At 40.1% G+C, this 23,045-nt stretch overlaps 2 protein-coding genes across 8 annotated transcripts in view; both read left to right on the forward strand.

Annotated features, from left to right (window-relative positions):
• Positions 1 to 204: 204 nt before the first annotated feature.
• On the forward strand, positions 205 to 12,174 carry ZCCHC8 (zinc finger CCHC-type containing 8). 2 transcript variants are annotated; one of them, XM_042865772.1, is made up of 14 exons: positions 205 to 395; positions 1,009 to 1,051; positions 1,603 to 1,677; positions 2,084 to 2,189; positions 2,554 to 2,631; positions 2,961 to 3,064; positions 4,801 to 4,866; positions 6,717 to 6,780; positions 7,222 to 7,364; positions 8,118 to 8,260; positions 8,380 to 8,495; positions 9,097 to 9,180; positions 9,881 to 9,992; positions 10,666 to 12,174. In XM_042865772.1, exons 1-14 carry the CDS (start codon positions 215 to 217, stop codon positions 11,481 to 11,483), a joined length of 2,133 nt encoding a protein of 710 aa, XP_042721706.1. In that variant the 5' UTR covers positions 205 to 214; the 3' UTR covers positions 11,484 to 12,174. The 2 variants fall into 2 exon arrangements, with proteins under 2 accessions (XP_042721706.1, XP_042721707.1); XM_042865773.1 differs by having other exon boundaries at positions 6,720 to 6,780.
• A 6,245-nt stretch (positions 12,175 to 18,419) lies between these two features.
• Positions 18,420 to 23,045, forward strand: part of CLIP1 (CAP-Gly domain containing linker protein 1) — a 62,883-nt gene continuing 58,257 nt past the window's right edge. For all 6 annotated transcript variants that reach the window (XM_042865345.1, XM_042865349.1, XM_042865347.1 and 3 more), the window contains exon 1: positions 18,420 to 18,460. The gene's annotated coding sequence lies outside the window, so the exon portion shown is untranslated. The remainder of the gene's footprint in view (positions 18,461 to 23,045) is intronic.

Below are 23,045 nucleotides of genomic sequence, written 5' to 3' on the forward strand. Positions count from 1 at the left end.
AGGCTGCGCCTCCCGCGTCGGCGGAGCTCGTCCTCCGCTCCACTACAGCTCCCAGCATGCACAGCGGGCACAGCCCGGCGCGGCTGTGCCGCCCTGGCCGCAGTGCATGCTGGGGGCCGCGGTCCCGCGGTTCTCAATAGGGCGCGCGGCGCCCTTCGCCCCTCGGCGGCCTTCCGGCGCTCCCCGCGCCCCGCCCTTCCTGCTGCGGCTTAAGATGGCGGCCGAGGTGGATTTCGGGGATCGCGAGCTCTTCGAGCAGCTCGAGGGGGAGGACGGGCCGCCGCCGCCTCGCCTCAATGCGGACGAGGAAGAGGAGGACCGCGAGGAAGCTTTCTCAGAGCTGCAGGAGCGGCTGCGGGGCTGCGAGGAGACGGTGCGGCGGCTGCGGGAGGAGAATATCCTGACGGGATTGGCGGGGCCTGCGGCGGGCGGGGACGGGGGGCTGCCAGCCGCCGCCGGATCCCTTCCGGGCCAGGCTCCGCGCCCTGCGTTGCTCCCGCGCAGCCCTTGATGCCGGGCGCGGGGCCGTGAGGGGCCGCTGCCCGTAGTTCTCGCGTTCAGCCCCGGGCGCTGCTCCCGCCGCTCGGGGACGGTTTTCTCTCACTGCAGCCTCAGTGTGCCCTTCTCTTGGCTACGGGGCTGTTGAGTTCTTGGGTGCTGGAACAGGTTAAAACGCCTAGCGTTGCACTCCTTTCTGCTTTCGTGAAGAAAAGGAATCCGTTTTTAACAGAAAAAAATTTAAACTGCCAAATGGTTCCTTGAGGAGCTGTTGGGATGAACACCCGCAGCTTGACGTCTGAGATGTCCTCTTTACAGTTAGTTATCTATACATAACCATCTCACCGCTCACCCTTTCGTGATGCATTTTGGTCTTTTAACTACAAAAAGACATAATTCAGGCAATGTTCTGTGCACTTTTTGTTAGGTGTTTTCTTATTTAGCCCTGCAAATGATTAAGGTGCTGTTGTGCCTTCTGAAGAAAGCAATGTTCCTTAACTAGAAGGTAACATCAAGAACTTAAAAGAAAGCTGAATATTCTGACTCGCCCCAGGTATGTTACTGCTGGTTTACAGTGCTTCTGTCCAACTCCATTCTCATGAAGTTTGTTAGACTTCATTGTCAAGAACTGTGTTGGTGTTACTCTATGTATGTATGTGTATACGTATATATTCATGTTCGTTTGTTTGTGATTACTTTAAGGAAAGACTGCTTTACTTTTTGTAAAGTTTGGCAGCAAGTGCAAGTATGTTACAATAGTTACATAAGTAAGAGAACTATTTTGTTGTTCTCCAGGTAGTGTCTAGTCATTTGATGGCACTGTGAGATCTTAAAAGATCTTAATGCTGTTTACTCCGTTTTATTATATGCTCTTACAAGAAAACTTCCATATTCTGTTTTGTGTTCTTCAAACAATGAGCCACAAAATACTTTGCTCAGAGGAGAAGGATTTTTGTTTAAGGTAATAGGAACTTCATAAAATAATGAAACTTGTATTGGCCAAACATTCCTCTCTGGAATGCAGACTCTTTGCTGTGACAACTGAATAGGGAGTATTTACAATAAAACTGATGTAATAAGCATTTATATGTTCTGTTCTTGCAGTGGAATTTCAGTGGACAACTCAAAAATTGACGGGCCTCTGTTGCAGATTTTATTTATGAACAATGTAATTTCTAAGTAAGTACTTCAGCTTTTCAATAAAAAAATCCCGATAGGAGGCCAGACATTGGTTTTTGTTTGGATATGTTTGCCTAAAGAATATGTGTCATATTTAGTAACGTACACTTGTTAGTATGTGGAGGAGAAAGGGTAGGAATTAGCAAAAGACAAGAGCTCTCTTGTGTTCAGTAGCAATGTCGGTATTTATTGTAAAATGAAGTGTGAATCCTTGGAACTCCTGAATAAACGTTGCTGGAGTGTTGTTGGTAAATATAGTGTGTTAACTGCTCCCTCCTTCTCAGCTCAGAGTTGTCTGCCCTTTGTGTTAATCCTGAAGCAGTAAATGGTAGATGCTTCAAAAGATATTTGTGTGTATTTCAGTCTCGCTCTTTTCTTCACCTTTTTATGCTTTACTCTGTTGCAGGCAGTATCATCAAGAAATCGAAGATTTTGTTTTTAATTTAGTTCACAAATACGAAGAGCAACAGAGGGATGAACAAGAAAAAATGCACTTCAGTCTTAAGCCTCAGGTACTTTAAGGATTGTAGTGGTAATACTGAAATTTTACATTGTTAAGTAGCTAAATTCTAGATTTTTTTTCTACAACTGCAAATTAGATGGCTATCAAATAAGTGTTATAAAACTGCTTATTCTGGGGGGGAAAAAAAGAGGATCATAACAATGAAAAGAGAGAAATGATGTAAGTGATATTTTGGACTGTGGAAATCATTATTATTATTATCATAAATGTCTCTATTTAACTAATGTGTCAAGAAAAAGTAGAAGTTGCACTCCATATTTTGTGCCTTTTATGTACTTTGGTAATTCTGGAGCTCTTCTTTATACTGTCTGCTATATTTAATCATGGACTTGTGTTTTTACTTTTCATCTCAGCCCTCCAGTGTTCTTTTAGAAGAGGACTGTAAAACAGCAAGCTCGAATTCTGTTAAAAAAACTAAGGAAGCTTTTAGTGTAAGTTTTTGACTATATGCTCTTGAATGGTAGGTCTGACTCTTCATTCTACATATTTAATACACACTAGCATTAAAATAAAATCTCGTTAAATTTCTTGTATCGATGTAATAGCAGTAAAGTTCAGCATGTTTTGGCCACTTTAGTAGGAAAAAAAAGTGCTGATTGGTACAGACATGGGTATGGGTGTGTGTATTATTTGTAAATGTATACAGAGTGGGTGAAAAACCTGGAAGAATTCCAAGTGGTGTAAATTTCTAGAAATGCTACCGATAATCTGACCTAAATGCTGACACCTTTCTGACAATTTTCTGACTTTTTTTCTACAGGTTGTAGGAAGTGTTCTGTATTTTACCAATTTTTGTCTTGATAAACTGGGACAGCCTATATTAAATGAGAATCCACAGCTGACAGAAGGATGGGAAATACCTAAGTATCCTGTTTGCTAAAACAAGGGTCTTTATCTGGTTACCAAATCCAAAGAGTGCCAGTTGGGTAAATTGAGCTCAGATTCATTTCAGAAGACTGTGCATCACTATTAAAACCCTACCAGTTATTAAAGATGAAAAGTTTTAATGGGAAATTCGTGGATTTTGTTCTCAAAAGGTACAAGTGTTTGGGTGTGATTGGCTGACTGATTTCAAGAAGAGTGAATGCTGTGCTCCTGTAAATATATCTTGTGAATGCAGGGCTTTCCTGGGCCAGTCTGCAGTTAGGTTTGGAAAGAAAGTTCATTCCAGATACAAGCAAGTTGTTTCCCTCTGTGAAATCTGTAATATGGGAGAAGAAAAGGGCTCAGCAGACTCAAATACTCTCTAAGATAATTTTTGCCAAATTTGGGATCTGGGAGAAAATCTTTTAATAATATTCAATTATGTGATGTTCTTACCCTGCATCCATTCTAAAGTTGGTTCCATTATAATGTACTAAAGCCAGTATTTAGAAAGTGGCATTGAGGGAAACATTTGAGAAAATATTTTTTAATATGGGAGTCCTTGGTGACAAAAAGAAATTGAACAAGATACTTCTCTTTTTTTTCCCCTTCAAATAATCCCATCTCCCCAGTTTCCATATATTACTTTGGCAACAGAGAGTCGAGAGGAAAAACAGTTTCACAGTTCATTTCTGCACTTTCTAGTTAACAGACTTGTCATAACAGTAACTCCCTAGTGTTAGAAAATGATTTGTATCTGAAAGGAAATTGTAAATCAAAAAGCCAGCTAATCTGGCTTTTCTTGTGGCTGCCATTGAACTGTGTATGCACTGTGCTGTAATTTTACATTTGGAAGCTGCCTGTTGTAATGTATCAAGTCAGTCCTCTCCAAATGATATTTGTAGAATCTCCCAACCTCCAGATAAAGAACCTGGATGAGTAGCAGGAGAATTTCTCCTAAAATGTAAAGTTAACCCTGGCTAAGCTTTTGTGTTTGTCAGCTTTGCCAGAGCAGAGGTATTACAGTTCAAAATTACCTCATCTTTAGAGCTCCTGTAGACACTGAGCCTAAAATAGCACTTAATAGTTAAGTGGTGTATGAAATACCATGGTTCTAAATGGCTGAAGTACCAATCAGTGTGTCAAACCAGTATCTGACATCTGCTTTTCTTTTTAAAAGCAACTGTTAGACTCTGGAAACTACTGTGCTTCTGAACTTTACCTCTTAAGTCTCTTCCATGCTGATTCACCTGTGGCCCTCTTCTCTTCTCATACTTTGCTAGACAAGTAGGCAGAACAGCTAATAAGTTGCAGTCAAAACGCAAACACAAGTACTATGATACGACCTGTCTACATTTAGTGGAGATGTGAGTTACAGTTTTGAAACTCTACCAAAAAGTATTAAGATTGATATAAAATATGTCAGAATTAGTAATATGAAACTTCTGCCTATGAGCTTCGGTTTTAGCAAGTGCTTGTAAAGAACAAAATAGCTTATTGGATAGAAGTTGGGTAGTAGAAAACAACACAAGCCCCTCTTAGCAAATATAGTGGACGTAGTTTTATAGTTGATAATTCTGAAGTGCAGGCTTCATATTGAGCACCCTCTGTATCAATGTATCTTCAATCCAGAAAAGTCAATATTTTATGCAAAGCCCTAGTAGGTTTTCATTGATATTTTAAACAAGATTGAAATTTTGCTTCATCCAGTAGCAGTTCCTTATTGAAATCTAAAGATATCAGCAAGTTTTCAGCCAGATTCTCTCCCTAGATGGACAAGAAATACAAGTAAAACCAAAAAGGTTTGTATTACTCTTAAATATAAAGTTTTGAGCTGCAAAGTTAGATGTGTACTGTGATTATTCCCATATATACTAAACCCTTGAGTGTACTTGAGCACTGAGTTGAAGTAAACCAGCCTCTGCAGTCAGTGGATCTCTGTGGTTTGCTGAATTTTTTTAGGAAGGGCCTATATTCAATGTGCAAAAGCTTTCTGACGTTGTTTGTGCCCTGTTCTTCTGTGGCTTCTTTTTACTGATTGCTTTGTCATCCTTGCATTGGTGTACTGCCGTCATTCTTACTGTTTTCTGGAGCAATTTCCATATGGCTTACTTTATTATTAAGACAGGTGATTTAAGAGTTGATGGTATAGCTTTTATGGGAGGTAAGAAGTAAAGTTAAATGAGTTTACACTTGAAAATCTGTGTGGTTTTCATAGCATCTGAAATCATTGATTTCATTGTAATGAATACCATCTCAGCTTTCATCAGGAATTACAGAACGAAGGGAAATAATGAATTAAACTATGTTTTGATTAGAAATGTTGCCATCTGAAGGGAAAGCCAGATTGAAGGGTCATTCTCATTGTACAGAGTGGTGATAAAATACTTGAATCACTGCAAATGTTTGTATTTAAATAACAGACAAAGGAGGAGCAAAACATGTGCTTTGTTTTATCTAATTAGAGAATTCGACAGGTTGGATTTAGAGCGGGGTGGGCAGATGTCATCTTGGACACTTATTCTTGTGTCACCCTTTTGTCTCTGCATGTTTCCCATCCTAATTTGATAAATCTTCAGAAGACAGTGTCCAAAGACTTGTTAGAGATAGGGACATTCCCTCCTATAACCTTGGAAATGTGTGCCACGATGGGAATTTACAGGGAGAATTAAATTTGAAGGCAGTTGCAGTTCAGCATACAGTCTGTGTAACTTCTTCAAGCTCTGGGCCAGGACTTTCCGAAGTAGTAGTCATGCTGCTCCTCCTGCTTATTTCTGCAATGCTGTTTCTTGGTATTGTGAGATCTGTCAGAGCTTTGATGATGCAAGCATCAGAAGAGAAATAAATACTGTACTTCAGTATACAGCTGAGGGATCTATATCAGTATTCTGTATTTAAAGTCTTGTGTTAACATCCTTTCTTTTCTCCCTCAGGACATGGCATCAGCTTTAGTGTGTAGGTTTTGTTTTGTTCATACAGTACCAATAAATGCAATGTTTGCATATTGAAGCAGAAATCCTTCAGAGAATTCTGTCTGTAACACGGCACAAGGAGAAGCTTTTTCACCATTAGGACAGTAAAATACTGCATCATGTTGCCCAGGGAAGTCACACAGCCTTCTTCCTTAGAGGTTTTCAAGACTTTACTGCATAAAGCCTTGAACAGCCTGATCTGATCTTATAGCTGACCTAGCTTTGAGTAGGGAGCTGCATTGTAGACATCCTGAGGTCCAACCTGAATTATTCTGTTAGTATTTTATTTCCTCTTATGCAGAATCTTATTCCCTCTTATGTCTGTTATACAGGTTATGAAATATTATACGAGTTTCTTCCTGGAAGTACTGCTCTTCTGCTGTAACTTCAGGGGTTTTGCTTTGTTTTGTTTTCCTCTCCACATGCTGTCATGTGTTTTTTAAATTTATTATTATCCTGTGTCTGTTTTTCTCAGTTTTTTTTATCCTATGTAAGAACATGATATAAAATTCTCTTGCTTACTTTTGAAGATTAATAGTCAAGAAAGGCAGGAGTCAGCAGACAGTGCTTATGTGTTTTTCTAAGTCTAGTAAAATCTTAGGTTTAAAATAATTAGGTGCATTTAATGTTGCAAAGTCATTTTCAGCTTTAATATATATATTTTTTCCTGTATTTTTAAGCAGGCCAAAATCGCATTGTTTCAATTGTGGCTCTGAAGACCATCAAATAAAGGACTGTCCAAAGGTAAGCTCTACATTAGTATTTAAGAGGCTGTGCCTCTCTTCAAGAAATGTTTCATTGGATCTACACCATTTAAAAAATAAAAATAGAAAATAGATGCAGTGGTCAGGATGTGCAGTTATTCTTCTCTTCTGATTAAGTCGTACTGCTCATACATGTAAGTTCTAACTCCAAATCAGAATGTAAATCATTTTCATAGCATAGCATTTTGAGCGTCTCCTTTGTTCAAACTGCAGAATGTCCTTAGATATGTCTCCTGTTTCTGCTTGATAAGATGCAAATACTCTCTGTTTTTTCAGTATGTAGTGTTCATTACAGTTGTAGCTATACCTCTGCCATGTGAAGTAAGCTTGCTTGCAGGGAATACCAGTTTTACATTTGGTGAAGACGTGCACGAACTGTAAATTGTCCAAACTTAAACTTCCCAATTGTATTATCTTCAAGCCACGAAATGCAGCTCGTATAAGTGAGAAGAGAAAGGAGTTTATGGAAGCTTGTGGTGAAGCAAGCAATCAGAATTTTCAGCAGCGTTATCATGCAGAGGAAGTAGAAGAGAGGTTTGGAAAATTTAAACCAGGAGTAATTAGGTATCTCTTTTCCTTTCATTAGCTGTTGCAATGTTTTTCTGGAATGACTTTTCTGCCTTTGAAATGCCAGATGTTGCTATTCAAAATCTTATAAGTCCATCTGCTACTCTTAATTATGGGTGTATTCTGCTTGAATTTGTTTGCCAATTTTTAATAAATTGTGCATTTTTCAAACCACATCTCACTGCCTTTCCCCATGACCCTTTCCTTAACGTAGGGAGAACTATTTCATGCTGTTGCTTTTCAGATGCCTTTCACAGGGAGAACTGCAAATACATTAAGTTCCTAATGTATAAAGTAACTAAAATGCATGCAGGAATCTGAAAATACTGAGCTTGGAGTGTCCCTTGCTGTCTTCTCTCTATTCCAAAAATTTTTTAAAAATTGTAATATGATGGTATCAGTCTTTACAGAAATCATCAGTAAATTTTCTGTTTTGTTAAGTTCCACCCTTCCTGTAGCGACAGTTAAGGCCACGAGCAAGAAGTAAAAAGCCATGGAGTGAGTTGTTCTAAGAGTAGAATTCCCATAGAATGTCTAACCATATGTACATTTGTGTGGAGAAATGTTACAGATTTTCTTTAGTATCAGAGTTGTTTTTGCCCCAACCTTGTTATTTCTGGAATTGACCAGCAACATGGTTTGAGCTAAATTATTTTAGCTTGCTCATTTAGAATGTAACAGTGTGTTAGTAACTTCCTTTAAAAAAAAAAATACAAACTCAGTTACGGACTTCTTGTTTTCTCAACTCAGTGGGGAACTTCAGGATGCGCTTGGTGTCACAGCTAAGAGTCTTCCTCCATTTATATATCGCATGCGTCAGCTTGGTTATCCTCCAGGTTGGCTCAAAGAGGCTGAAATGGAGCACTCGGGACTTGCTCTTTATGATGGTAAAGGTGTGTGTGTGTTAGATCTATCAACTTACATTCCAAAAACCAAAACTGTGTACGTGATCCTGTGGATTTATTCAGTAGCATTAATTAGCATTGGTAATAATTATGTTTTTTATTTATAGGTGATAATGAAACAGAAGATGAAGGATATCTTCAACCAAAACATGTCACTTATGATGTCTCTAAGTTGATTAACTATCCAGGCTTTAATATCTCCACTCCGAGTGGGATCCCAGATGTAAGTGGCTGTCTGCTTTCTGAACAGCCTATTAATGCTTATTGCTGTTAGCCAAGTTTAATGTTCTGCATCATCCATCTGGCAGTTTTCTTTCGACAGCTATTTAAGTGCTTGCTTTGGAGGTGGAGGCTGTTCAGGTGACATCTGATATATTCTGGGCAGGGTTTGGCAGTGCTTCTGTGGTGTTTATTTCCATTATAAGACCAACAGGAGTCTAGGTTAATTGAGTTTCCTTTAAAGACAAAATGTTATGTAGGAGTTTGCCTGTTCCTTTTGCCTGTCTACATTTTCTGCATGTTCTTGTGATGCTTTTTTATTATTACGAGTACTGTCAGGTAATAACAATAATAATAAATTACCAAGTAATAATAATAATAGTACACTCCATTAGTTCTTTGTATTCACAGGTTGCAGTACTTTTGGTTTGCCTTCCTAAGTTCCTACTTGAGATCTGTTTACCTCTGATAAATAAGGTTTCTGATGAGAGGATGAATTCATCTTGCTTGTTAATCCCTTAGCATTTCTCTTTAGTTCTACTGTCTTATTATTAAGCCAAACACACACAGTGTTCAGCCTTTTGTCTCTCTTTTTGTTGTTGTAGGAATGGCAGATATTTGGTTCCATCCCCATGCAGCCGTCTCAACAGAAGGATGTTTTTGCTCACTACCTGTCTAATTTTCATGCGGTGAATATATCCTAGTTTTACTCTCAAAAAAGAGAAGTCGTCATGTAGTTAATGGAGACAATAATTTCTTGTTTGTCTTCATTCAGACCATCTCATTGACACCACCAGTTGTGAAATCCTGGTGCTTTTATTAGTTTTACAGTAACAGTTAACTCTGTAGTGATGTATTTTTTTTCAGTCCAGTGAACCAGTAAGGTAGTCTGTAACTTGGCGTGCCTGTTCTAACAGAAGAGTTTCATGTTTAGAAAAAAAGATATAAGGTATAAGGATATAAGGTATAAACTTCTCAGCCTAAAACCGATCTTGTTTCCAGACTTCCCTAATGAGTGAAAAGCTTGCTGTAGACATGACTTACAGTAATCTTAACACAGTGACTTGAGAAAACACTGTTGTGTATGATTCTCGGTTCTTCTCTGACTCTCACCTAGTATTGTCCACTGTAGAATATTTCCATTAAAGAGGGGAAGATAGATGTTCTGCACTCAGTCTCCACTGTTTAATAATGCTCCTTTGCTACTTCAGCCTAACCAAACTACAGGTCTGTTCAGTTTCATTAAATGCCTCAAACTTAAGTTTACAAACTCAATCACTGAATAACTATAATTACAAAACTGTTTTACATGTGTTCTTAAAGCTGGAAATGTTACATTAAATAATCTAATTCTAACTTACTTTGTTTTCCTGGTTGACTTCCTTTCAGCCAAGTTCAAAATCTAGCAATAAAAGGACTGCACCGCAGCCAAGCTCTCACCATTCAAAACGACCTAAAGACAACTTGGAGGTAGCAGTAGCTGACATGGACCTAGATTCTGGTATAGTTATTCTGCTTTTCTTTTTTTTTTTTTCCCTAGTTTCAATTTTTATTTCCAAAATAACTTCTCTGGATTGAAATGTTACTGTAGACAAAGAGAAACCAGTGCTTTAGTATTCACTGTGGTAATGCTTAAGGTAAGCAAGAAGTTTCAGATGTGCTCAAAGCAACTGGAATCCTGGTTACCCATTCCAATCTCTTCACTTCAGATGTATCTTAAAGAAAGTTCTGTCATAAAGACCTCCAAATCCTAAAATACTTGGATTAAATACTTCAGGATGTTACAAACTCACAACTTTAAAAATGAGTCAAACTAACAGGGGGTCTTGGTGTTGTTTTAATGTTAGAATAGATGGAGAAGCTTTTATCTTTGCTTTTGGATTTCTTATAAGAGAGGGTACCTTAGTGTGTCTTAAGTCTGGAAGAAAAGTCTGTTGAGTACATTCAAGAGATTTGTTTGTTTCATAGTTTTTTTGTGAATTGGCCAGGAGAGTTAAAATCCCCAAACAGGTAATTTGAGTGGATGTTGAAACTTTAAGAAAGCTCGTTCTAGCTCAGCTGAAAACCAGGTATGAGGATGCATATGTCTGATAGTTCATATCCTAAAGCTTTGGCATTGAATGTTGTCCTAGTCAGACTTCAGATTCTAATAGAAGCCTGTTATCTGTTTCTAGATGTGGAAGTGTCACAAAGATCTCAAACAACTAACAGTTTCCAGTTCCAACCTCCACTGCCACCTGGACCTCCAGTGATTTCAACTCCTCCTCCTTTACCGCAAGGCACACCTCCACTTACTCCACGAAGTCTTACACCAACTCAACCTTCAACACCCACCCATCCTCCTCTTCCTAACACTGTTCCATCATTAAATTCTTCCGGTGATGTTTCTCAGCCAAAAATAGTGGACTCAACCATGGATGAGGATACTCTGACCTTGGAAGAACTAGAGGAACAGCAGCGATTAATTTGGGCAGCATTAGAGCAAGCAGAAAGCACAAACAGTGACTCTGATATCCCTGTTGATACACCTTTAACTGGAAATTCTGTTACATCATCACCATCCAGGAACGAAGTAGATCTTGTTGCAGAAGAAAGATCATCTGATAAGATGGTAACATTGGAAACTAAGTTTTCCAGTATCAGTGAACAGGTACCAGAAAATGAACATCCTCTAACTAGTCCTAATCCAGGTAATAGTTCACTTAATTTAAAGGAAGATCCTGATAATTCAGATTCCGAAGACCTGCTGGGTAACACCGTGCCTGCTCCCAATCACAAGGTTAACGATGGAGAAAGTACGGTTGATAATAAAGTGGTGACAAGCACTGAGTCATCTGCAAAGAGCTCAAATCCTGTTCCTGATATGAGCAAGTTTGCTGTAGGTATAGCACCTTTTGAATTTGAAAATATGACTGAGTCAACGGGCACTTACCTTCGAATAAGAAGTGTGCTGAAGAATTCCCCAAGAAACCAGCAAAAGAAAAAGACTTGACTTTTAACTGGTCTTCCTTTGTTTCTTTATGTTCAAATTCCTGCACCCTTCTCTCTCCTTCAGTTTTACAAACTCATATAACCTTCCTCATCCTTTTGTAGGAAGGAGAAAATCTCTAAAGATTACAGCTCTGCCCCTGTTCTTCCTCAAAACTGAAGTCAATGCAGGGCTTCCACCTTGACCAGAACCAATCCAGCCAGAAAAATACAGAGTTCCCAAATTGCATTCTTCCACTAAGGAATAATGGGACTATTGATTTGCTTTGGCAAGTAAATTGTTCTTCGCACTAAAAAGAGAGACTTGTCTTATTGTTCATTAGTTTGGCTAAGAGTTGCATTGTCCTTGAATTTCAGGTGGATTGGTGATTTTTTTTTTTTAATATCCTTTGTACAATAATGGATACTTTATAGATTTTGCTAATTATCCTGTAGATAAGTTTAATATATTCAGAATGTTTTTTAAAAAAATCTGAAGTTAAGGCTTCCCATGTCAAAGTCGTGGAAATTGGATGAAAATGATCGGGGATTACCAGCATTATCTTCACCACTTCAAGTATTTTTATAAACTTTTATTTATGTGGATCAGTTTTAATTACCACTGTATCTTTTGTAACATCCTTCTTCATGTAAACTTGCTGTACATACATGTTCATTTTTATGTACAGAGGTTTAATAAATGAGGTTTTTATAAATATTTTTTTTAATTGGAGTTCTAAACCATTAGACTGCTGATTTCTTGAAATAAGCTGCTGAGGATAATTAGGAAAAACAAGCTGATTAAAATGAGGGTGAAGTGAATTGATTATTTTAGGAAAAGTCATAACAACTGGGTTCATGTTTTTATAATTAAGATGTTAAAATTATTTCAGCTAACCTGCTTATGACACTCAATTTTCATAATCTAAAGAACTCATTTTTGAAAGGCCAAAGCTTAGAAATATTACCATTCTGCTAACTAACTGTTCTTATTTTCTCTCTCCTCTCACTTCTGTTCAAAGCGGCTGGTAAGTGGGACGACTATGCATCTGCATGGCCGACAGAGGGAGTACTGGTTTGGTTTAACAGTGTTCTTTAAAGCTGGTAAAGCATTCGTTTGTCCTTAAATGCAGGAAAAAAAGTGTTTCTACCACGTGAGATGCGCAGTAAAATAAAGGATTTTCAAGGACTGAAGAAAACACTTTTGAGGTAGGGATGTCTAAGGTTGTATTTGATAACCTCAGAGAGTGATCCTGTTCTTTAACAACTTCAGCTTTACAGATTGTAGACATTTCCCAAAGATTCTTATAATGTGTTGAATTAGTGAGCTCTGCATTTGAATGCTTACAAAAAACACAAGTTTTTTCAGATCAAGTGCTTATATTTTTTTCCTTTTATTGCTCTAAACTTCGAATGGAAAACTTCCAAGAGTCTTTACATGTGAACAGCGTGACTTCGGAGAGGCTGAAAAGGCTCTGTTTGCAGCATGGATCACTTCAGTTTATCTGTTCCCATGTGGAACGTAGAGCTCCAAGTAAATGTTCATCATATGAACTGAAACGATAGGCTTTTTCTAGCTGATCTTTTCTAGGAAAAAGTAAGAGTACTGCTTTCAAGCCAGGAACTTCCAGCTCCTATGCACTTGACAAAGAAAGCTCTAATTGAAATAACCTAGAGATTTTCTGCTTCCTCCGTGCTTCTTCCTCCCATGAAGTTAAAAGCCAGTCATCACCATTTACCCAAGCTATTATATGCTGTGCAGTGTGTCATTCGCATGCGGATGATGGTGTGATGTAATCATTTCAAGTTATACACCTTTGGGTGTGTTGAGGTGCTCATATCTTAAACATGCAGTTCTGTCTCAATGCCTTAGAAGATCTTTTTTTTTAATAGGCCTTATGAAATGTTCCTTCTTTACTAGGGCATACAGACTTTATTGGCATACTTGTATGCTTATGCTTTGCTTGCAGACACAATATTAAAATCATTTTATATTATATACTTAGTGCTCTCTAGTGCTATACTTAGCTCTGCATGTTCACAATAAATTCATAATAAATTGCCCTTCCACTTAACTGATTGGAATAGATAAGTCTTAGAAGTTTCTACAAGTTATCAGACTTACTAAACTAGTTGTTAACTCATTGCTTCCAAGATTTATGTTGAAGAAATCAGGAGGAAGAATAAAGTGAAGACATTTCAGCAACCAAGCTTTAAATGCAGTTCTAAATACTAGCTTAAATATGTTAAATCCTTAACTTTGTAAGGCATGGAACATTGCTCTGGGGACTCTTGTAGTTGTTGAATGAAAACTACTTGGGGATAGAGGTTTTTTTCAATATGGGAAGATTTTATCTCCTGGTTTCTAAAGCAAATGTTTTTGGGAAGCTTGAGGCAGGGATGCTCTGTGTTTGGGGTGACATACTTTATATCCATTAGAATTTTTGTGCAAAGTGACTGGACTGACTGGTTGTTCAAGTCAGCAAATTTTTGTGTTCTCCACATGCAGCCTGATACAACTGGGAGCATACAGACAGGATATACACTTGAATTTTAGTTCCTACAGTTAGGAATTCAGATTGTTCCTATTTAATTTAGTTCTCATCCATTTGTTTCTTTAGTTTCGATGTGTGGTTTGATTTGTTTGTATTTTAAGGTGTTGGAAAACAGGCTTTTGCAAGCTGTTTGTGTGTTTGGAATTATTTTCTATGATGCTTTGTGCCTTCTTTATTTTTCTAACCCAAACTAGTGATAGCAGATGCCTACATTCCCTCCTGCTAGGGATAACAAACACCAGGACTGTCACTCAAATACGTTTAAGGTGGTAAGTCATTTGATGCCAATGCTGCTGCTTTTCTAATTAGGTCATTATAATTGATAAATGGGTGGTATGAATGTTTTCCTATGTAGTCAACATCTGTGAGATGAGTTAGTTGGTCATTGAGAGACAAAAGCAGACAACTGAATAGATGGCTAGCTGGGAACTAATGAAATGCTGAGCAGGGAGCTGCACAGAGCTAGTGAATGGAAAGTGTTTGGTTACCAGGCTTTGCCTGGCATTTGGCTTGTGTCTGTATCTCCGTGTTTAGAGACTATCCCTTAATCCTGTTATGATTTAGAGCATGAGCTATTGCTGACCTAGGCCACCTGTATCATATATTGAGAACTTTTCTTCCATTTTTTTTCCTCTTCTATCCAATTTAAAAAAGCTATCTGTAGATGTTTAGTTTTGTTTCAAATTTGAGGCTGCCAAAATCTAAGCCCTTTTTCTGTTTTTTTTTTTTAAAAAAAACAACATATATATAAGTCATTAAAAGTTAAACGTTTTTAGCGTAAAAATTTCCTTACAAACTTAGTAAAGCAAAATATGGTTGGAAATAGAATGCCCTTTCTCATGTTACTTCCTTTGCCTTTCAAATGGTAAAACTTATTTTAAGGAAAAAAAAATAGGAACTTTTATAAGAGAACTTTTTGCTTTATTTGAAGAATGCTTTATTTGGTCTCAGAAAAGCAAACATCCTGTAGCAGGATCTATCTAATTTCTCTTTTTAACTCTCACAGTTACTGTTCTTAAATAAAGGTGACAGGAAATACTAGCTACTCATAGCTGTCTTTAAAATCCTCCTTCCTGGGGATGTTGTGGTTAGGATGGATAATGCTCTGAGAAAATCAAGCAGAACCAGTGCATAAAACCCCTTACTGTATCTACCTCTGCTCTGTGTCTTCACATGCAGTTATCTCCATGATTTCTCTCATAAGGAATGAGCTCATCTTGATCTCAATCTCATCATAGTATTCAGCCGTGCTTTCCCTGCTTTTATCAAGTACTCTGCACTAAAAATACTTGCATTTATTGGATTTCTTTACTCTGTCAGATACAACTATTCAGATTACTTTTGTATATTGAAACTGCAGTCAGATGACACTACAATATCTGAGGGAAGCTGAACAGCAAAAGCATTTCTGGAATTTAGTCAGGTTCCCATGGTGATTGGTGTGGTGTAATAGCCTAGATTAGAGCTTACGAAAATGAATAATAAAATTTGTAATGGGGTGGATATAGTGTGAGCAATCACCATTCAGATTTTCCCACAGATTCCTGCTGGCATGATGTTCATGTTTGCTTACGGGATTTGGAACAGCAGAAGTATTCAGAAATGCTGATTTACATCAGGGGAAACAAAAAATCTCTGCCAAGTTCTGTGGCCATCAGTCAGGTGGTTAGCATCTTGAAGAGGTTTACATTTCTAACTTATGTTTTTATAATCTAATCGACAGTGCTTAAAAAGTCACTAAAGATCAGTGGCTGAGAATCTAGAAGATAACTGAAAGACATGGTAGGTGCTAAGAAAAATTGTTTGCTGCACATCAGAAAGGCAGGATAGCTGAAAAAATAAGAGGATGAAAAGGTTTGGCTGTATTTTTCTCACAAGTATTTGTAATTGCTATGGAAGTCTGTAGTGCCCTCATTTTGTACACAGTTGTATTGCTTCTGATAATTAAATGCCACTGAAGCTTGCTGCTCTTCTTAAGAACATATTGTAGCTCCAAAAATCATATTTATATTTGAAGAGGTGGAAGAGGACAAATGAGGAATTAGTCTCAGTCCTTGAAGAAGGTTACAAACAGGATGGATTTAATAACATGGTAATTAATATGTAAGTGACAATTGGCACTTCCTAAAGTTTACTTAACTACTAGCAGCAGACATAAGGCTTTTTGCAACATAATATTTAGCTGTCATCCAGTGACTGAACAGAAGTTGATGCACCCTTTGTTTAGAAACTCAGTAGGGATAAAAGTTTCTGATTTGCTTCACCTTTTGTTCTTAATGTGTGTGGTAACTTGAGAAACCATTTTCTATTAAAGAAGATATCTGTAAAATGAAACATTTATAGTCAAGGTGACTCTTGCTGTTGTCAGATCAACTTAAGTACCTTGGATAAGCATGCAGAAAAGATTCTTAAAATACTGTTTTCTGTTGTTCTACCGAACATGGGTAAAACATAATGTAGAACTGGATGCAAATTTGTCCTATGTAGAACACCAACAAACAACACAGACTTGCATGGCTTTTTTGTGACTGCTATCCTAGGAAAGGAAAGTGGTAAGTATGTTGGGAATAAAAAAATTTGTAGCCTTTCAATCCATTAAACTGTGAAAACAATTTCCTAGTCTGCAACAATTTTTTAGATCTCACTTCTTAGGGATAAAACTACGTGATATCATCACAATCAGTCAAAGTGCTGCAGAGAAAAAAGGTGTGAACTGAGTTTCCGTATAGGAATTGCCAGGTGTAAATGCTGAAGAGATCATTCAGAGGAAGAAAATCCTGTACTCAAAATCTTTGTACTTGAATATGTCCCGCTGACTGTTGTATGTTCACTTTATAGGTAGAAACTTTTCATCTGTGCAACTTGATTCTGAGTTCCTGCTGTAGGAACAGGACCTTTTTTAGCTTTAGTTTTCCCGGGAGGTGGAGAAAGCTACTTATATGTTTGAAACGTATTTCATTTATAATTTTAGTGTTGTTACTTACTGCTTGTATTTTAATGAAGTACTGGAAGGGCAGCACAAAGCTGCACCTTAGTTTTCTACCTTTGATAGTAAATTGACTTCTAGTTGCTGGGCTTTATACTAATTACAGCTGTCTAGTATTGCTTAACAAAATGTTGTGCATTACACTGCATTGCACTCCTGAAATCTACTTACCTGGTATTAAATTATCTGAAACAAAAAGGAAATTAACACAGGATGATGGAAAACATCCCATCAATATAGAGAGCTCAAATCTGTGATACCAGAACACAAGTGCAAAGGTCCTGAGCTGGGGCTGAGAGCCTGAGAGGACAACAGGTATTTTGTACAAGTGTTCTGTAAAGTTATTTTAAAACTTCTTTTAAAACTAATTTATGTTGTATGTGTTAAGGGTTTATTCCCATGGCGAGGGGCCGCAGGGCTGTTCCTTGCTGTAAGCAGTGAATTGCTGGCTCTGTGCTTCTAAATACAATCTCATATTTAAATCTTGAAGTTTCCAGTTCAGTGGAACAAATTTCATAGAGAGGAAGAATCCCTTCTGTATGCGGGTTTTGAGTATCAATTTCAACACCTCAATGCCACAGTAAGAGCTTCCACTTTACGCTTAGGAAGTGAAATAGCAACAAACGTTGCTAAATGCTGGTCTAGTTGCAAGCTATTATTCTGGGCCCTGTGTCACACCGTTCTGTGCTTTACCATGCTGGATGAACGCCAGGGAATGATGCCACGTTGAATCACAAACTGCAATTGGGCTCCAGTGCTGGAATTGCTTTCTCATCACCCTTTTGTTCAAACAGGATCGCACAAGAACCAAACTTACGGGACTGGAACAGGTTTGCTTTGTGATGAATTCAGCAGAGCCAACGCTGTATGCAGGGAAGCTGAGCAGAGCTCTTTGATTCAGCCTCGAGAACTGCTATTAAATCGTTGTCGATAGGGTGGAGCTGCTGCTCAGCCATTTCAGCATCACCAACGGGAGAATGGTGTTCCACAAGCACAATGCCGCCTCAGAGGGAGAGAGAGAAGGAATTATAACACTTCTGGGCCTGAGGACAAAAGGAAAATGGAGAAAAACGGCACACGTTGAGGTTGCTCGTGTAGGGCCGTGTGAAGCTGAGAGCTCGTGTCTCTTCCCCCCCTTTATCCTCCCCTCGGCCATTGACTCTCTGTGCGCCAAGGGAAGGGCACTGCCCCGGGGCGAACAAAGCGGGGGGAGAGACAAAGGCGGCGGGAGGAGAGGATGGGGACCGAGAGAGGAGGGGAAAAGCAGCGCCAGAGCGCGGCAGGGGGAGCGGCTCCCGCTGCTGCTGCAGTCCCCGCCTCGCGGAGCCGCGAGCCCGGCAGACGTTGTCCGCCCGCCCCGCCCCGCCTCTCGCCCGCCGAGCTGAGCCGGGAGCGGCGCCGCACAGGGGCAGGAGGAGGCGGCGGAGGGGAAGCGGAGGCGGCGGCGGCGCGGAGGCAGCGGTGAGGCCGCCGTTGGGGCCCGCGTGCAGAGGGCGGCGGCCGCGCCTGAGGGGAAGGGTGGGGGGCGCGCCTCAGGGCCTCCGCTTCGGGCCCGCGCCGAGGGAGGAGGGGGGGAAGGTCCGCGAGGCGGCGAGGGGACGGCGTGAAGCGGCCGTGCCGCTGCGGCTGCCGCGAGCCCCGTCCGCACGTGCCCGGCGCTCCCCTGGCAGGGCCGCGGGCGGCGGGGGCCGGTTCGGCCGGTTCCCAGGCTGCGTGCCGGGGCTTGCCGGGCTCACCCCGCTCCTCCGCAGCCCTCGCGGGGCCGGTGGCGCTCGGGCTCCCGGCTCTGTGGGTGGGGGGATGCGGGCCATGCCCCGTCTGCTTCCCGCTGTGTCACTGCCGTCAGTGCCTCGGCGCGACGCCGTGCTGCCTCACCTGCCCTGTGCCTGCCGCCTTTTGCGTTCCTTGTAACCTCCTTGCCTTAAAAATAATCGTTAAAAAAAGCCAAAAGTCCCTGTGCGTACCTCCTGTGGAATAGCACGAGGCGGAATATTTGGTCTGGGATTGTGTCATGCTTAAAAATATGACTGTAAAGTGAAGTTACCCCCTCCCCCCCCCCCCCCCCCCCGGCTCAGTCAGGCAGAACGCAGGCAGCGTCTGGTGGGGAGTTGGGGAAGTTCGGGGGCTGCTTCGCATCGCTGGGCTCCCAACCTGTGAGCGTGTAGGGAGAGGGAAGAAATGCGGGAAAGGAAAGAGCTTTGTGCCTCCTGCTGTGCAAGGACGGGTTTGAAGCGCAGAGGGACGCGTGTGGCAGCGTCAGAGCCGTGCTCCTGGGGCCTGTGTCAATGCACCTGCTGCTGTGTGTGACACCATGGCAAATTGCAGGCAGGGGAGGAAAGGTAAACTTCTTTCCCCACCGCCCCCCGTTTTACCACAGAGCATTTTATTCTGAGGAACGCAGAACTGTTCAGGTGCTGACAGAAATCCTTCATCGTGCGCGGAATGCGGAATGACAGGGAAATGGGCGGAGGTTTGTCTCGGTTTGAAGTCACGGTGTGTCCTGGTTCTCTTCCCACCCACTTCACGTGCAGCAGATTTCCTGCATGTGCTGAAGTGTGCCGAAGGGACGGGGCTGTGTTGGCTGAGGCTGAAAACCTCAGAAATGTGACCTGAAACATCTGTGTCCATAGGGAGGGAGATTGAATTAGGTTTACATAATTTATTTCTATGGTTTCTTTTAAAGAGAGCTTTTCAGCTTTCTAGTGTGCCTTGTGTCAACATCACAGAGGCGTCCTGTAGGAAATAATCTCTTTCCTCCCATGAAAATACTCTTAAGAAAGAGCAGTGTCCGTATGCTTACTGTGGCTTTCCTGAGCTCCTGTGTATTTCCTATCTGTTATCATCTTCTGAATTGTGAGTACCCAGTATAGCTTTTATTTACTTAGCTTGGATAATTCCCTCAGTGTTCCTCCGTTTATTCTTTTAGCCCTGCTGAAGTTGTTTTGGAGGAGTGACTGTGAATATTTCAAAACAGAGCTTCTCTCTAAAGAAATAGCTATCTGTCTTGCCAGCGTAGCTTTTCAGAACTGCTTTTCTTTCTCTCTCTAAAACATTCGGGTCAGATGTTAACTCTGTATGTTAAATGCGAGTTTTCTGATGTTTGAACATAGTGACCATGTGTGAATGCAGCTCTTGTTTGATCTGTTGGCATTCCTTAGGGACTACTGGCTCTGCTGGCACATCTAAAAAGTAACGCGCTGCAATCCTTATTGGACTGGCATGTTTAGAAATGCCTCGGATGGATGGTGTTTTGTTATTTAATGAAAGGCAATTATATACTGCATTAGCTGTAATCTCAGCTGCCCTCAGCCAGATGCCAGTTTCTGCTGGAGCAACCATTTCATTCTTCTCAACCAGAAGCACTGGAGCCAGTTCTATCACTGCACAGTGTCCCCGATGATTCTGAACATCCATTAGTACGGCTGCTCTGCGTCTGTGTTTATTTTTGCAGCATGATGTTGCAATTGCATGACTTTGAATAGCGCCACTGACCCTTAGAAATACCCATAGATCTGGTGTCTTGGATCCTGGCCTCAGAAACACTAAAAGAGTTTAAAGATGTATCTAAGATACATGGAAGATGTACACATTTCTACCCTAGCACCTGTTTGGCAGTTTTCCACCTGGACAGCTCTTTGTACAAACCCATAAGCTTCAGGACTAATGCCTACCAACCTTCCTTCAAGTTGAGGATCATCTTCATTCTCCTGTTTCTAGGAGAAACACCGTTAAAAGCCATTCAGTTTTCCTGATCTTTATAATCCCACTATCCATATTTTTAGCTTATTTTGAAAGAAAACTGCAATTTGGAGAAGCAAACTCAGTGTCGATAGAGTTAGCCTATCTGACTTAGTCTGCGCCTCTGCTTGACTACAGCATGCACTGAATCAGAGCAGTGTTTATCTAAGTTCTGCATTTGGACTTGTGTTTATTATACGCCAGCCGTATAGCAGTCATGGTGCTAATTTAAAAGGCTCAGAATGCAAAGAGCTAAAAAGGGAGTGCTGACCTGATGTTTGCGAGGAGTGTGAAACAGTTACAGTTTCACCCAAGTCTATGGAAACTAAATTCTTACTATGAAAAGAAGCAGCGTTGTTGTATCAGTTAGAAGCCCTTTGTTGTACACATTTGGTTTGGAGCTGACAGGAGATCATATTTTCCTTCTCAAACTTTTGCTTAAACTTCGGATCTCAAATAATGTAAACTTTATGCCCTACTATTCACAAGTATTGTCATTGTGGACTGAACTCACTTACGAAGTTGGTTAAGATGTATCAGGAGAAGGCAGAGCTGACAGCTGAGCAAATTACTCTTCTTACTCTCAAAATGGCAGTTTGAAGAAAGGCAGTGAGGAATTTCCTTGGAAAAAGGCAGTAAGTACAGATAGCAGGTTTATCAGGAGAGGTAATTATTTACTTTCCCAGGTGAAAACTTCCTCTGCTTCTTAATCCTTGGCTCATTCTGTAGAGAATGATGTGTGCTTGGAAGGATCACATGCTTTCTGGTCTTATAATAGACCACAGCAGTGATGTTTTTGTCACACGTGTACAGTGGCAACTGAGGAGTGGTAGGGTTTGCATTGTATTTTCTGTGGGTTTTTTTTGTTTTTGTTTTTGTTTTTATACTTTTAAATAGTTATTAGCTGTTCCTTTGTTAATTAAAAATGGGAATCTTGATAAAAAATTGAATAGACTGTGCTTAGAAATAGCAACATAGATTGAGAAAGAATTATTTACCATGCTGCTGGCCAGAAATAATTTTTTACTGTTAGATATCCTCTCATATTTGTGCTTCATACTCAATAGCCAAAGTCTTTGTCCTTCAGTCCTTGAGGATCTCAAGGAACTTGGGGGTCTGAATAACCAGAGCAAGTTACAGAATGATGAGGTGAAGTGACTTAGAATGTCCTTGATTCTAAAGACATTCTAAGGATTCTAGAATTAAAGTCTGTGAGCCGCATAGAAGCTTGAATGAAAGCCTTCTCATAGCATTACTGTAATGTTGGCCTACTTCTGTGAAACCTCTAAGAATACAATTTTGGATGGACTCCCAAACAGCAAATTATGTTTTTCCCCCCTTCTTCTAAGGATACAAGAAAAGAGAGTTTCTTCTGAGTTACTGGCAGAATGGAGATTCCTTCCTTGAAGTCAGTGAAAATCAGAAGGTATTTAGGGGAATGTCCTTACACCTTGTTGTGATGGCTGCCTGATAGTGGGATGGGTGATGACAAGGCACTGTGCTTGCATTACAGTGTTGGGATTGTTTCAAATATCCTCTGGTTGTCTGTGTGTTACTGAACATGCTGGGTACTGCAGACTATGTGATGCTTCTTTGTACTGGTCTCCAAAATAGAGTTGAAAGGTGTTCCTCAGGATCTCTGCTGTGGTCATATAGATGCAATTCCACTTGAATAATTTGTCAGCCACTCTTTGTCTCAAGTTATGTTCATCAAATCGGTGATACTGCTAAAAGTGTTGTTTTGGTGGCCAAAGTAAGCTGTACTCTGAGTTGAGCTGCACATGCACTAAAACACGGCATGCAGCTGAAACTTCCTGGAGTCATCCTGGTAGCATCTTTGAAGGTACTTGAGAATTGCAAATGATTGATTTTGTTCTCTCTATTTTAATTAGGCATAACTAATAAATTATCAGAGATAATTTATTCTTCTTCAAGGGTATGTCATTTATAAAATTCAAATTAATATGAAAGAATTTTAGCAGCATATGTGATTCCCATTGGATGAGTGTTTGCGTTTTTCAAGGGTCTACCTGCCTAGAATTCATATGAGGGTTTTGTTGGGTAGGGCTGGAATGAGCAGAAGTAGAGTATATTCGTGTTATAAGAAGGATGATTGCATGTGAACTAAGGGATATTCTTGCATATTTTCTTGCTGAATTTATTATTTATTATTAAATTCTTATACCAGTATCTGTAAATAACAGATCTAAAAGAAAGGTATGGGCTCCTTTTATTTCTTGCTTACTTGTGCTACTTTGTCTTTTTTCCTAATCTTAGAAGTGAGGCATAAAGCAGTGGTTTGATAGAC

This window comes from Lagopus leucura, unplaced genomic scaffold (assembly GCF_019238085.1).
Source record: "Lagopus leucura isolate 7727_CA_CO unplaced genomic scaffold, USGS_WTPT01 Super-Scaffold_806, whole genome shotgun sequence".
Classification (NCBI taxonomy): Eukaryota; Metazoa; Chordata; class Aves; order Galliformes; family Phasianidae; genus Lagopus; species Lagopus leucura.